The sequence below is a fragment of the Sinohyriopsis cumingii genome, chromosome 18 (assembly GCF_028554795.1).
Source record: "Sinohyriopsis cumingii isolate HCF-2022 chromosome 18, ASM2855479v2, whole genome shotgun sequence".
NCBI classification, from domain to species: domain Eukaryota; kingdom Metazoa; phylum Mollusca; class Bivalvia; order Unionida; family Unionidae; genus Sinohyriopsis; species Sinohyriopsis cumingii.
In genome coordinates, this window is record NC_142978.1 from 67,794,904 (window position 1) to 67,811,482 (window position 16,579).

General features: G+C 32.5%; 1 protein-coding gene across 2 annotated transcripts in view; it reads left to right on the forward strand.

The window, feature by feature from the left end:
- Positions 1-16,579, forward strand: part of LOC149776852 (atrial natriuretic peptide receptor 1-like) — an 85,424-nt gene that overhangs the window by 43,211 nt on the left and 25,634 nt on the right. Inside the window, exons 4-10 of one of the 2 annotated variants that reach the window (XM_089941582.1) lie at positions 1,285-1,556; positions 6,394-6,517; positions 7,341-7,532; positions 9,725-9,842; positions 11,329-11,461; positions 12,096-12,176; positions 15,438-15,515. In XM_089941582.1, coding sequence (XP_089797708.1) covers positions 1,285-1,556; positions 6,394-6,517; positions 7,341-7,532; positions 9,725-9,842; positions 11,329-11,461; positions 12,096-12,176; positions 15,438-15,515 — 998 coding nt within the window. The remainder of the gene's footprint in view (positions 1-1,284; positions 1,557-6,393; positions 6,518-7,340; positions 7,533-9,724; positions 9,843-11,328; positions 11,462-12,095; positions 12,177-15,437; positions 15,516-16,579) is intronic. The other variant, XM_089941583.1, reaches the window with a different exon arrangement.

Below are 16,579 nucleotides of genomic sequence, written 5' to 3' on the forward strand. Positions count from 1 at the left end.
AAACAAAAACAGAAGAAAGAGTGAAAACAACAAGCTTTGAAAAAATATAACTTATTTTCCTGGAAAAATTCTGTAAAAATGAACAAATTAAACTTACGATTTTAAGAATCAAATCCAAAAATAATCAAAGAATAATCCACGAATAAAATTTTTAAAGTCCTAATAACAAAATGTTTTAATGATCTCATGTTCGAGTCCCGACAAAGAATCCAATATGGAAGACGATGACGTATGCTGTAATCTGTAGTGTTGAAGTCTACAGTTCCTTGTAGAAATTAGAAATATCACTCCGGTTTTGGAAATCTGAAAAAAATGTTTATAAAACTGTCCTTGTTCAACAATTTCACATGATTACACGTATTTTCCAGGAATAAAAAATTAATCCTTTTGACTCCAAGTAATTTGAAATATCTCCATAACAGCACAACATACAATTTCCAGAGTAACAGCCCAACTAACACTGAGAATATCTCTCCAAAACAAAGGTTATATCGTATTCTAAAACGCAAAAAGGGGTTCTAGTAATAATGTTCCAGAACCTCGTAGAAAGTATCCACTTCTTAAAGATCACGTACACCCAGTGTGACGCTCACAAAAACCAATCATTTTACTCTTAGAAAAACAAAATTAAACAAGTCGTTTACATCTTAAACACGTAGTCCCGTCATCACCTCGACAACAACCAAAAATTTTAAAATAAAAATAGAACTTGTTTACGTGGTTGCAACTAATTTTGAATCAAAGTCAGGATCTAGATCAACACCTGGTGTTTACTAAAACAGTCAAGGTCAAACTATTTTCTGGAAAATGTATCATCTCTAGTGAATAAATTTAATTACAAGAGCATGTAATGAAAAATACAAAAAATTGTAAAACTGTCAAACGAACAATTGAATTGATATATATATATATATATATATATATATATATATATATATATATATATATATATATATATATATATATATATATATATATATATATATATATATATATATATATATATATATATATATATATATTATATTTCTGAAAAGTGTTCCGTTGAGAACCTTGCAGCTTGTACAGTCATTTACCTTGTTCAAAGAATCTCAAAGTATTTTTATATGTACCTTTTTCATATATATATATATATAGAGAGAGAGAGAGAGAGAAAGAGAGAGAGAGAGAGAGAAAGAGAGAGAGAGAGAGATCAAATAGATATGTTTGTGTTCGGCTTCTATGTGGTATGAATGACATAATGAACCTATTACATAATCATAAGAAATGCTCTGATTTTTACAGTTATAGTTGTGTGTGTACCAAGTGTGTCCCTGGAGCAACTATTTATCGCAGCGGACAATATTGGTTTAGACCCAAAAATCTACGTTCTCATCATCTGTCGCTTCGGTCCCGACCCATGGTTTAATTTATTCAGTGGAACGTTTAAGGCCAAGATGCTCAGCGCAGCCTTGCAATTTGGACCCTTTACAGACGCGTTTATAAATATAACAGAAATAGTTGAAAGAGGAGGAAACAAGTCCTGGTCGTGCAACAGCACAGTAAACTGGGACACGGTAAGCTGAACAGTTTTACTGCAAAAGAATTTGCATGCATACCTTATTTCATATTTCAAACAACACAACTTACTTAGAAGAAAAACATTTTCATGTCAAAGAGGCCAAAGAGGAGCATGTTTGTTTAAATAAATAAATGGCAAGATATATCCGCTACTCACTCGCAACAAGCAAATTTTATTTTCATTTCATGCTCAAATGAATTGGTTAGCAATATGTATAAGATACTGAATAGCGAATTTTGTACGGTGTCCTGAGCGATGATGTCAGTTGTTTACTGATTATTTTCTACTGTGCTTTGTTTGTATTCGCATTGAAAATATAAGTGGTAACATAATTCTCTTTTCTAATTCATAGCGAAAAATTAATATTTACAAATAAATTTAAGAGAAAAGAAAATAGTATGTTGTGGGACTGGAAACTAGTACTATTGCGTGACAGATGGTCATGCTTGCTACTAAAGCAAGCAAGTGACAAAATGGCGGATCACATTTCTTGGTCATAATGTTATGCATATTTAATTTGTATTTGTTAACTTTTTTCTCCGTGATTATACGGTATGCATAATTGTGTTTTGGACTTTACCATGTCCAAAATCAAGGCCACTATGTACCTGATTAGGAACATAGATGTTTTTATTTCGTAAGCAAATAGTATATAGATAATTTTTCTCTGTGAATATGGTCTAAATGTTATGATTATTATCAGTCTTGGTAAACAAGTTTATTTGGGTCTGGATATAGGATAATGGAACTAGCCAATGAAGAACCTGTTGCACCTGACGTTTTCCGTTTTCCTTATTATAATTTTAGTAGAACTAAGCATTTTAAAGAAATGAACTTTGGACCTATATGCTGTCTCTACTTTTGTGTCTTATTTTTTTTTTATATAATCTTGTTTACTCGAAAAGTTATTCATTCTTTCGAAAACATCAGAAGCAATATCATTTGCATTGTTGATTTCAGTTTTTGATTTCGGTGGAATTATTTATTCAAAATATCATTCACTAGAAATACAAAGTGCTCATCAACAGTATTCTTGAAGAGAGACGTTAATAATTTTACTTATAGTTATTTCAGACAAGAATATTTTTGGATTATATTATTGTGATTCATCAAAAGACTGTTGTCGCATCTCCACATTACAAGCCACTACAGGCACATCAATACATTCAGAGTTGAAACTGTTTTGGAACAACATTGGAATTTAATTAATTTCATTAGGACTGGTGATAGAACATTTTGACTATTTGAGATTTAATTCGCAAGAGTATTTGTTCTTTTTGGATTTTCACTTTGCATTCAGGGAAATATATTATTTATTGAATTTTACAAAACCTGCTGGTATTCGCTCTTTTCAATTACTTTGTTTAAGACCATATATTCGTAATAATAATAATGTTATCGATGTCCACTGACTGCTGTGAAATAATATTGTTCATAATTCACTCCAGTGAATTATCACAATTATTTCTATTGAAAAATTATGTTATAATTACACGTTGCTTTCCTGACCTTCAATGATCTCAACGAATAGTACCAAACTATGCCAGATATTTTACAAAGTACATGATCTTTGCATAAAGTTGTACAATTTGTAATAATTAGCATCACTGTAGACCTTTTAAGGAATATATGATATTTTCAGATTGTTGTTTATTAAACATTTAAAAACAAACTGATAATAGTCTTCAATATCCGTACAATTTTTCAATCTTCCTAAATTAGCCACCTTAGGAAAGTTTCCGCATTTGAACATATATACTAAACTAGATATGTAATATTGACAGGAGAAACCATTGTTTTAGCCTGTTTTATAATTGTATCTTTTCCATCAAATTTAAATCTCCATTCAATTTTTGCAAGATATTTCTGCCTGTCTATTTAAATACAATGCACAAATTCGTCACGAACCCCCTAATCGATCCAATCATATGAAAATAGTAAATGTTGAACTTTATTTGATCAACATTCACATAGGTCATTCAATGTTAGGTTTAAACTATACCTTTGTTTTGGAAATATAGTGTGTGTCATATTTTAAAGCTGTATTTTGTTGTCATACAATGTCTATTTGCATTGATATTATCTCTAGTTTATGATAGATAAACATGTTTGGTGTCTCCTCAGTGATGTCAAGAATAGATGTGTATGCATGCACATCTATTTCATTGGCTTTATGAAATCCCCCAACCTCTACCCATAATTTAGAAAAGATCCTATTTCGGTATCAAATATTTGAAAAAGTATTTCTTAAATTATTTAATCAAAGCCTTCCACTGCCTTTGCTATTTGTGCTGCTACTGCTTTTCTGATACGTATACCACGATATTTTTAGGCGCACACAAAGTCAAGAAATTTATATGTGTAGTAAACGGCTGTCCCTATTAGTCAACCATCGAAACTAAAGTTTTCGAACTGTCATAAATAGCCTACATTTTGAAATACAGTGATATTCGTCTTCTATAGATTATTTATTTAATTTTCAAAATGATGTGATACTCGTTCAACGTATTAAGCAATCTCTGTAGCTGAGTATCAGTTTTAGAAAGTATTTCTAAATCGTTAGCACATATCAATGCAAATAAATGTGCATATTCCAGTGTAATGCCGCTATTCAGCGTGTGTTCTAGTGTAATCCCGCTATTCAACATAAAAAAGCGAGACATTTTTTAAAAACATCTAGAAAAGAGTATGTGACAGAAAACAACAAATCAAGAAGCTTTTATATGGTCAACTATTTCTCATGTATTTATATATTACATTTCTCAGAGTAAATGTATTTTCCACCATGGAATGTTAGGATTGATAGCTAACATGTTCTTTGCCTATAATATCGTTGTCGTTAACCCATGACGCAATTATTTCGTTCAAAGTAGAAGTAAATATTTAACTCAATACCGTTTGGAGACTAATTCCCCTATAAATTTCCGGCATAGTTATTTCCCCTTTCCTTGAATAGGCGTAATTTTGGCTGTTCTCAAGATGCAGGAAAATGACAAGATTGAATAATTGATGGATTAGATACATTAACATAGGTACTGATATATTCCATGTCGCCTTGAATCATAATCACAATAGTTCATCAATAAAAGCTGATTTACTATTCTATGTCGCCTTGAATCATAATCACTACATAGTTCATCAATAAAAGCTGATTTACCAGATCATAATTCTTTAACATAGGTACTGATATATTCCATGTCGCCTTGAATTATAATCACTACATAGTTCATCAATGAAAGCTGATTTACCAGATCATAATTCTTTAAGAACCCTTTGCATTTTTTTTCAGTTATCTTACTGTCTCAAAAGCACATGATAGTTGTCAGCTGTTGGGTTAACGCTGAATGCTTGATTTTCTTCGTACGATATATTAAATAGTTCGAAAAATCGATGATACCATGCTGGGCTATTAACTTTTTGTACTGATAGAAATTATCTGGTCCCTGAAAAGTTTCAAAAATCATTTAGAGACTTATCTTGATGAAGCAGTTTCTAACTTGGCCTTTTTGTGCTTTGAGTGATTCTCATTTATGTTACAGGATTGGTATACATGTTCCTGTAGTAGTTGTACAAAATCAGATTTTCTCTACCATTAACAAGACGATGCTCTAAGTGTTTAATGCTTGCTAATTTACAGAGTTATGCTATAGGTTCAGTTACGAAAACAGGGTTAGGTTATGAAATACTCTTTTGCTGTTTTGCGTATTATTCTATGTATAGGAACACAATGAGAATCAATTATGGACAAAAAGATAAAAAAAATCCAAATTACATATTACTATAACGTGTCTGTTTGCTTTTGACACAACCGAGGTGCTGTCTTGTACAGTAGAACCAGTTCGTAAGTAGGGTGGCATGTCTCTATGAAGGTCAGTTCCGGTACTATAGGTATGACCATGTATGCGCTAAAATTCGACCGTGCAAGGAGGCTGACTCATCCAAAACATACAATACGTTTTAGCAATAAAAATATAGATACAAAAATATAAATATGAAAAAAGAATCAGTTAATTTGTTTAAAACTTTCGTTTATAGTTACATGCAAATATTACACCAAACGTTTTGGATTTTAAACATTGATACACGTAATGGATTTTGAGAAAAGGAGGAAAACTTAGTTTAAAAGAGATATAATAATAATAATAATAACAATAATAATAATAATAGTAATATTGTTATTGTTGTTGTTGCTGCTGCTGTTGTTGTTATTATTAGTATTATTAATATTACATCATTATTATTATTCGAAAGTGTATATCGGTGATGAACACATATGCACACAATAAATGTGTGTGTGTGTGTGTGTGTGTGTGTGAAGTCAAGAAGCTTTGCTTGATAGATATTTCAAGAAATCTTTACAAGAGGATGCCTTGTTAAGGAAAGTATAAAATGATGTTGATAGCGAGAATGTTTGAACAAAGAAACGTCAGGTGAGACGAACATTTTACGTTGTGATTAATCTGACCCACGGACAGTTTTTCGGATGCCATTCTTACAGATACTCTTTCATTCTTACTGATATAGACACGTTTAATTAGTCAGAATCGGCTCATATTTCATGCATTACAAACTAAAGATAACTAACTTTCAATAACAAAATTGTACACGGCTGATAGTCTTTCGATTATTTTACAAGGAGTTTTGATTAGAACTTTTAAATTAAGACAAACATTTCCAACTTCAACAACAGTAAACTGTACCTAAGCTGTTTCATTCGGAACATCTCTTTTTAGGTTACGGCGTTTTCACGGTAGAATTTGTTCCGAAGCAGGGATGACTAGGCAGTGTTACCCCTTTAAATGAAAATTCTACTTTCTTTCTCTCTGTTTCAGCCCGACGAGTTCGCCCCTTATCTATACGATGCAGTTCTGCTTGTTTCCGAAGCTCTGCGAATGAACAGGTCCAACAATAATGGTTTTCTAACCAATTTATTTGAATTAGGAAAGTCTTTCTCAGGTGAGCAATTTGTTCAATCTTACTTGTTTTTGTTGTTTTTTTAAATTAATGAGTCTGATCTGAATAAAATACAAATTACGCCAGTATTTTTTTTAAAATTTCTTTCTCTTATTTAGTCCATCTTTGGGGTTCGCAGCTGAACTCTGAAATGTGCAACTTCAACAAATCTTAATTTATCTTTTTGCTTTAGACTGTATTAACAGTAATTTCTATAAAAATCTCATAGTTTCTTGTACGACCTTCCCAGTCTATCTGCGGTGTCTTGGATGTTCGAAGCAAACAGACATTTACTCTTCGCATATCTGACAGCTTATAGCTTATCATGAACTTTATTTTCAAAACTGTTCTCAGCCATTATACTGCTCATTCGATGTCATTCCTTATTGTTTGCGAAGTATGTCATGCGTGGTTTATATTGCAACTTAAATAGTTCTCCATATTTTAAGAATTCTATATATGTTGCCTTTATATCTAGTTTTAGAAGCATTTTACAGAATTTCAGCAACTTCATTTTTCATTCTATCTTGTAGTATTCATGCTTATATTTATTTGGAAGGTTTTATCTCCCTAACAATTTTATGAAATTCTTCCTTTTTACATTTTTAGAATTTTCATTTTTATTTTTATGATATAGCCCATATTTTGCCGAGATGACGTTAAACGTCAATACATACATACATACATACATACATACATACATACATACATACAGCGTATGTAAAATAAATATATAATTAAATACTTACTGGCATAATCATAGAAACAACTCAAAGAAAATGAAAGATTTCATTATTTTTAAACAAAAATATATATTTTATTACAGGAATATCAGGAACGGTACATATTAATTCAACTGGTATTGCAACACGTGCGTTCTCTTTTTCCCGCTACTACAATGGAACACACGTAATTGTCGGGAACGTGACAGGAGACAGCTATATTCCAATAGTCCATATAGATTTGCCAGAACACTACGAAACGGACTGTGACAACGATGGATCACCCTGTTCACCGGGTAAGTAATTATCTAAAGATAATGGAAGTTATATTATATTATATTATATTATATTATATTATATTATATTATATTATATTATATTATATTATATTATATCTTTTTTAAAAATTGTGCAAAGTCTTACTAAAAGCAAACGTATCTTGCTAGATAACTTGATGAAATTGCTAAACATAACATGGTGTAAATACATAAACCAATTACCTCCATGTACACCTTGATTTGATCAAATAAATAAATAAATAATTAAATAAATAAGAATTAAATAAAAAATAAAAAAAATAAATGCTATTTTATCAAATTGGATGTTTGTGTATAAACTATATAGTAAGATTATTATATGATTTGATTTAAGTTTCTCAATAATGTGCAGATGAGACGTAGTGATTACAGAATGTACTTTGTATACAGCTATAGATTTTGATGAGTAGAAATCTTCTCCGAGAATTCCAGAACTTGTTTTAATGTTGCATTGTTGATATTAGTAACTAGGGTGACTGTTCGTGATAGACGGGTCATGTCCCTAGCAACATTACCATATAATTCGTTTATTTTGTTTAGTTTAATAAATAAGTTGTAGTGAATTTTATCACTTAAATAGTATGGTTTTTCCAATCGCTTTAGGATGCTTTGAGGTGGTGGGGAGTGGTGGCGAATTACCTCAGATGTATTGACATGTACACTGTGCCCTTCAAAGAAAGACGTAGCGAAATGTGTCGCTTAGGTTAACATGCTTTTGCTAATGATGTGACTAGATGCAAAACAATCTTTTCAGAATGATTGGTACTGGAAATTACCAAAAATATGCCACTATTTTTCATGTCAGGCTTTTGTGGTTGAAAGTCAAGGTGATTGTGAATCAAAAACAAGGAAAAAAATTAACTTTAATCACACACCACATAATGCCACTGAATTATGGGAAGGATATTAGCTATGGATATTGGCTTGTATGGCTTAAAGGTCTAAGCCACAATGGCCCAGATAAAGAGAACTTATTTTTTTCAGTGCTGTCCAGTCTTACCTTAATATTACCCATATACGTGACAATTGCAAATACTACCTGTTATATCACCAATCTGATTAAAATCAGATCTCCGCTGTCCCACGTGAAGATCTGACGACGATCGCTTAAGTGTTATGTTCTGGTAACCTTTGGAATGCAATGGATATGCAGCCTTCAAAAATCTGAAAGTGAATCAGATCGTTTGGTACACATTCATGCTCTTCATCTACACTGCTCAGTCTCCAAACGAGAGGACTTCATCTGAAGATATGACTTGAATCAGATTGGTTATATCACTACACACAGAACATTTAAACACGGGATTGATTGCGTTTTGACTTGACACCATTTTCAGCTCAAAACATAATATGGAATAGAAACCACTGACCCACATGATGCTACTGGCAAGTATTCTCGCATGTTCATGCTTACCAAGCCGAAACTCAGCGTACGCGAACAGATGTGAGATAACAGTGATCTGTAAAGGCGAGCGCTTTAGACCACTCGACCAGGCCACGAGCCCACCCCACCCACCGTATTAGACACCAGACTGGTGTATATTGCTTTGCTAATGGCTAAACACGTAACATGCTAACAACTTCACACAGATGAAATAAAGACGTGGCTGGTGCATGTTGTACCGTCCATGGTCAGAAATGTGTTGCTAGTACCTACACGAAGAACATATACGTATGTGGCGGGTGTTAAAAGTTCCGGTAATTCTATCTAGATATGTGTGGGACTTCTTTACAGAAAGATAGTACCTATCCTCAATCCTCCAAGGCATAAACTGTCATGCGTAGACGTAATTTCCTCCACACAACGATCGGATTATACTTTCTAGGTGATATGTGAATCTATTTGCATTCTATGTGATCTGTCTATCTCTCTATGTTGATCAGAAGATACCTTCAAGTGATCTGTGAATTTTTTAACAAAATTATCAGATGATACTTTTAGGTGGTCCGTGAATCGTATTGCAATGATAAAATGATAGTTTTAGGTATATGTGGTTCTCTTTGATACATTTTAGGTGATCAAATGATACATTTTAGATAAACTATGAATATTTTTTTACAATGATTAGATGATACATTTTAAGTGATATGTAAATTTCTTTACAGTGTTCAGAAGATACGTTTTAGGTAATCTGTGAATCTTTTCACTATGATCACATTATATGTTTTAGGAGAAAACATTCCCTTTTCAGCTGAGAAAAGGGGAGACAACATAGGAGCAATTGTTGGAAGCGTGATTGGAGTTTTAGTGACGATAATCCTTATAGTTGTCTTCGTTTTTATATACAGGTAAATTCCAATTTATTATTTCTTAATTGAAATATATTTGTTTTCAATAGTATGTTTATAAAAATATTGTGTCTGTTACAAATATTTACTTCTTAGATTGCATCATTTCAATACAGTGATATACATGAACTAAGGTATATTAACGGCTCGATTCAATATGTATAGTCTATTAAAAGAAAAATATTGGACCTGAGGTCATGCGGCGCAGAATGACCGAGCTTGCGAACAAGAGTATAATATTGTTTTGATACTCAGTCAATAACTTTTTTTAATTATAAACTTAAAAACTGCATTGCTATGATTTAGGAATAACACAATTTAGACAGGAAGTATTTCAACGTTCACTGAACAGTATACACGTTGTTCATTTAATGAATGCAACCTGAATACCGTACTGTAATACTCGCCATTTATACTGCTATGGAAGCGTGCGCAGAGGCGTAGCTGTGGGGGGGGGGGGGCAATTGGGTACATATGTCCCCGGGCGCCAAGGTACAAGGGCGCCAAAATGAGGCTTACAACGTTACATTATAATAAGTAAACAAGGGTAATATTCAAAAATGTGATTAAACGGGGAGGGGGCTGGGGCGCCAATTTTATAGTTCGTCCCCGGGCGCAAAATATCATAGCTACGCCTCTGAGCGTGCGCGTAAATGGGGTGATTTGTTTTGTTGTTTGAAGTTTGTTAAGGTGGATGGAATGGCATGTAGGCAAAACAAAACTGAATATTGATATTAAGAAAAAATAGTGTAAAACATCAATGAAAATTAAATTAAAATTGAAGAAAAGATGCGCCAGACAAATTCAGTCCAAGGTTATCGGAATGATTGTCTCAATATATTGGTGGTGGGCGAGTTTCAAAGTGCATCGTGCGTTATGCTTGTGCTAGAGGACTGTTATCCGTCTGTATATGATGATATATGAGAAAGAATTATATATATATATATATATATATATATATATATATATATATATATATATATATATATATATATATATATATATATATATATATATATATATATATTGTGTTTAAATTGTGTATATAAATTGTGTTTAATTAAAGTATTAGCACTTGAGAAAACAATTCTGTTCAGAGTGGATTAAAGTGTTGTATTTTCTTGAAAGACTTATTGACTTGTATATTGTATCAAAGGTCAATCTCTCTCTCTCTCTCTCTCTCTCTCTCTCTCTCTCTCGTTTCTCCTTGCAATTTAAATCGTTTAATTACACTGTTTATGAAGTATATAATAAAATTATATATTATACTGTAAGAGCTGAATGAAGGAACACCAATAGTAACAAATTATTGCTTTTTCAAAGAGATGTTCATTTTCTTTTGTGTCTTCATTGGTCAAACCATTTTTTTTATTTGTTATCTTTAAAATTCAAAAGTGAATTGACGTAATATTTCTAGATTCACCACTGGCGAGTGATATTAACCGTTTGAGGAATTGTAACGCTGCTTTAAATCTGTCTGCTACAGGAAATTTCGGTTTGAAAAAGAACTGATCAGCATGATATGGAGGGTAAACAAGAACGATGTGAAGCTGAGAAGAACCAGGGGCAACGCAGGGGGACAGGGAAGGTCGGATGGTCGGAAAAAAATGGTCAGAATGGTTAGTCGGATTATTTACGGAGACCTTTTCCTATGTTTTCTAATGGATTCATCTCATTTACTATATGTTTGGATTTAACGTAGCATTTTTTTATGGTTATAAAACGAGGATTGATGAAACCCTTGGGTATAAGGGCCGTTGACTTATTGGTTACATATTTTCCCTTTAATACTTCCTTTTATAGAGAAAAGAATTAAAGTGAATAATCATCCAATCACTAATTTTGATTGAGAACCAAAAGGGATATGATGTAGAAATTAGTAGAAAAAGCTTAAAGAGAGAGAGAAAGAGATGGTTTATCGTTTTTTCACTCCAGTGAATTATCACGACTATTTCTCTTATTTCTCTCCGAAAATCCAGACTATACTATACTATACTATACTATACTATACTATACTATACTATACTATACTATACTATACTATACTATACTAATATATATTATAATATAATATGATATAATATAATATAATATAATATAATATAATATAATATAATATAATATAATATAACAGCATTCAAAATTGGGATTTAGCTTTTTTTACGAAACGTCTTTGTTTAAAGGGATAACAATTATTTTCTACAGTCAGAATATTTTCTAATTCTTCTTTTCTATCTACAAAAAATAAAACAGGACACAAGAGGAACAATTGGATTTGGTTCTACTTCAAGCCTTGACAAAACCACCCTTTACGCCGAAATAGGAAACTACAAGGTATACTGGATTAGCTTGATTATCCGAGTACAATGCACTCCCACTTGGAAAACAACATACACCCAGTCTATCATCGCATAAACCACCGGCATATCGTGGTCTTTAACGTTTCTGACATGAAATGATCGGTAGAAGACATCTAATTACCCTCGCCCTCCTCCCTTTATTTTGTTGCTGACTAAAGTAACCCACAGTCGGACCGGGGACCAGGCTATTGCTAGAATGAACATACACACACACACACACACACACACACACACACACATCTGCTGGCGCTTAATGCAACACACTGTCTGCGTCTATAATGTTTGCAGTGGGATGCAGTTTGTATTAAGAAAATTACGAGAGCAATTTGCTAAATAAAACTCAATAAAACAACTGATTAGAAATTAATCTAGCCTCTAAATATTTTGGCATAATTTTAAATACATACATATTAATTGATTTCGTTGTTAAATACTTTTATTCATGCAAGTTTGAAGTTAAAAACGTAAGACATTTAATAATATATAAGTGGTAAATTGAAAATATAGTAATTGACATGGATGAAGGAAAAAAAACATGTCTTTGTAACTTTCGATCCATATATTTTTGTGATAAATTTATATTTGGTTCAGACATTAATTTTCGCAACTGCTTGGTATTGCTTAATCTACGGAAGCCCATTAGCGCCAGGTATAATTGCTTTTGCGTGTTATGAGATAGTATTGCGTTATTATGAGATAGTATTGCGTTATTATGAGATAGTATTGCGTTATTACGAGATAGTATTGCGTTATTACCAGATAACATTGTGTTATTACGAGATAAAACTGCGTTAATACGCGATAGCATTGCGCTATTACGAGAAAATGTTGCGTTATTACGAGATAACATTGCGTTATTACGAGATAACACTGCGTTATTACGATATAATATTGCCTTATTGCGAGAAAATATTGCGTTATTACGAGAAAATATTGCGTTATTACGAGATAACATTGCGTTATTACGAGAAAGAAATGAGCAGTTACGAGACAGGATCGAGACTTTTTTCTGATACATAGGATTTACGTCTAGACTAATTTATAGAACATGGCGGATATATCGGACCTAGATTCTTTGATAAGATTCCATTTTAGATTAAATGTTTCACAAAAATATGTTTGAACATTTAGTATATAATCATCAAATTGTAATAAGCAGGCGCACATTGCAGAGAGCATTCAAGAAAATTCAACTCTACAGGAAGAAAAATAAGACATATCTCATTCAGGTGGTCGTATTTCTTCAGAAATAGTGAAGTCTGTTTTTTTGCATGGATACACATGGATGTACACAAACTGTTTAATAGAGGGTCTTGTCGATTGTGAAAGTGTCAGAGTTCTGTTGCAAATTATTGATCCTGAAGGAGTCGAATTGCGGAAAAGCCGACGCTTGAGACGCCACATGTATTTTAATCATGGGCCCAAGTACATCTGGCATATAGATTCTAATGATAAACTAAAACCATACGGAATATTCATTAATGGATGCGTTGAAGGATTTTCCCGACATATAATTTAGTTACAGGCTAGTGGTGGAGGAATGGCATGTAGTATTGCCTATTATTTCATAGAAGCGGTTAAGTGTTAGAAAGGTTGCCCTCGAATAATGCGCACTGACATGGGAGTAAAATATACCGTCTTACACAAAATGCATGCATTCCTCATGCGAAGTCATCAAGACTATCGTGCTGGTGACAGTAGTGTTATATGTGGAGACAGCAGGGCAAATTAGCGTGTTGAATTATGGTTGGAACGATTTATCATCAGTTTAGCATTATTATTATACCAACAATCTTTATCAACGTTTTATTTTTTTTACTGTTATCATCATTAATAAATTCATTATCAATAACGAATTTGTCATCATTTTTGCTATCAACGCCACTACAGTATTTACTCATATTACTAATTACATCATTTATTCTCCAGATTTCAATAATTGTTTTAGACCGATATGATAATTGTTTGCAATTTCATTCGCAGATTCATCATTTTTTTTCATCTTGCGGTGTTAAACTTGTGATTTGTGGCATATATTATCATACAAATATTTTTCAGCTATTTTTTCTGAAATTTATTATAACTAGAAGCATCAGAATGAACAAATAATTGCTATTTTATATACATTTTATGATTATTTTAGAATTATTCTGCAATGATCATAATTGTAATACGCCACATTTTATTATATAATTATTTTCTTTTTATTATTCACTGAATATTGAATTTTTTGGGATATATGGTACTTAAAATCATGAAAATCATTCAGATTTTATACTTGGATGGGGTTTATGGTACCCCGTCGGATGGATATACGGCACTCCCAAGGTCGCGTAGTATTTCCATCCAAAAAAAACTCGTTCATATTTTCCCATGCAAATGCAGTAACCTATAAATACTGAACGATCCTGACAATGTAGAGTTAACGGAGAAAAAAAATGAGCATATAATAATAACGCAATGTTATCTCGTAATGACGCAATGTTTGTCTCGTAATAACGCAATAATATCTCGCAATAACTCAATGTTTATCTCATAATAACGCAGTACTATCTCGTAATAACGAAATACTATCTAATAAAAACGCAAATTGTATTCTTTTTATCTGGCGCTTATGGGCTTCCGTATCAATCTGTATCACTATGGTACAAAATAAGAATTGAATTTTTTTATACCATGGTTTTCATTTTTTTCTTTGAATTCTTTGAATTATGAAACCTACTAAGAGAAACAAGAATAAATTTTATTTCACATGATGAACCATTTTTGTCTCTGTCTTTCGTTTGTTGGTTAACTATAATTTTTCTTCATGTTCGCTTGCTGTCAATACTGATAGATTTTCTGCACGACGGTAAAATCTTCGACGCAAATTAACATTCCGTACGAACGTCTATGTAAACTTGATCGGTTTTACGGCTTTTTGTTTAGGATGATGTACCCTGGCGTGACTTAATACTCCAAGAAAACTGCACGTTGTTCACCTATTTTGTATTTCTTCTATTTCCATGCTGCATGAATACTGCATATTCTATACCCATTTTCCATTTCTTCTATTTCCATGCTGCATGAATACTATACGTTCTATACTCATTTTACATTTCTTCATTTCCATGCTGCATGAATACTACACGTTGTATAACCATTTCACAATTTCTTCCATTTCCATGCTGCATGAATACTACACGTTGTATACCCATTTTACATTTCCTCCAGTTGATTTATTTCCTCTTTGTAGGGCTCCATCGTCGCGGTGAAAAATATACAGAGAAAGACTTTTCGTCTCACGAGAGAAACTCTTCGGGATTGGAAGGCGGTAAGTCTCTTTGGTGAAAAAGTTTACATAACTTATCTTCTAAACAAATACCAAGGAAATATTCTTAACTTTTTACAAAATTAATGTAATGATATATCTTTAAATATATTACTTTTCTAAAAATATTTCTTTACAGTTTATGGGCTGAGATTTTCTCGTTGAAGTTAGAATAGTGTTTATATAGATATGAATTTTCAAATTAATTGTCCTTTGATATAGTATGTATGTGATATAGTATCTATGTGACGTTCGTCTAAATAGAATCCTTGCTGGTCATTACCAATTCGACTCATGCAGCACAGAAAGGGTGTTAAAGTACAAAAGTAAAATTTTACAATTATAACAGTTTCGTATTAGTTTTGTTTGCTTCTTTGTTTTATTCTTTTTCAAACCTAATTATTTCGTGGCGATAATTCTCAATGTCGGTGTAAATCTTGTTATAAAAATTTAAAACCATTATTGGCGAGAAATCTGTAGTATTTATAATAGCCTAAACAAATCGAATGCAGATAATAAACTAAACCCTGGTTTCAAAACAAGTTAAAAACAAAGACAGCAATCCCAGCATTCAGTAACTTATTCAAATGTCCCCCTTTCACAATACGGACGAGTTGCCGTCTCTGATATCGATCGCTAAAAATAAAAAACGAGCCTATCATTTGCTGGGTGAATGTTCTTTATTTTGACCTGGAAGCGGAGATCGGCGATGGAAAGTCTGAATAAAATCATGACATCATGCACTTGTACTTATAGTGTTGATAAAAAAATATGAGCTTTAATAATAATAATAATAATAAATTCATTGGCGCCCGCAGATTTTTTTTTTTGGGGGGGGGGGGGCGGGGAGTAAACATGTAGTGGTCAACTATTAGGTTTTACGGATGTAGGTCAAAACATATTTCGAGGTAAAATCCGGGGGAGGGGGCAAGAGCCGCCACCTCTCACCTTGCTGATATGTGCAGAGGCCCAGACTGTTCCCCAATACATTGATCATAAAAATAAAATCAGTGGAAAACAAGCACTATCCCTGAAGATTTAGAAGACAGCAGCCCCCACACCCACAG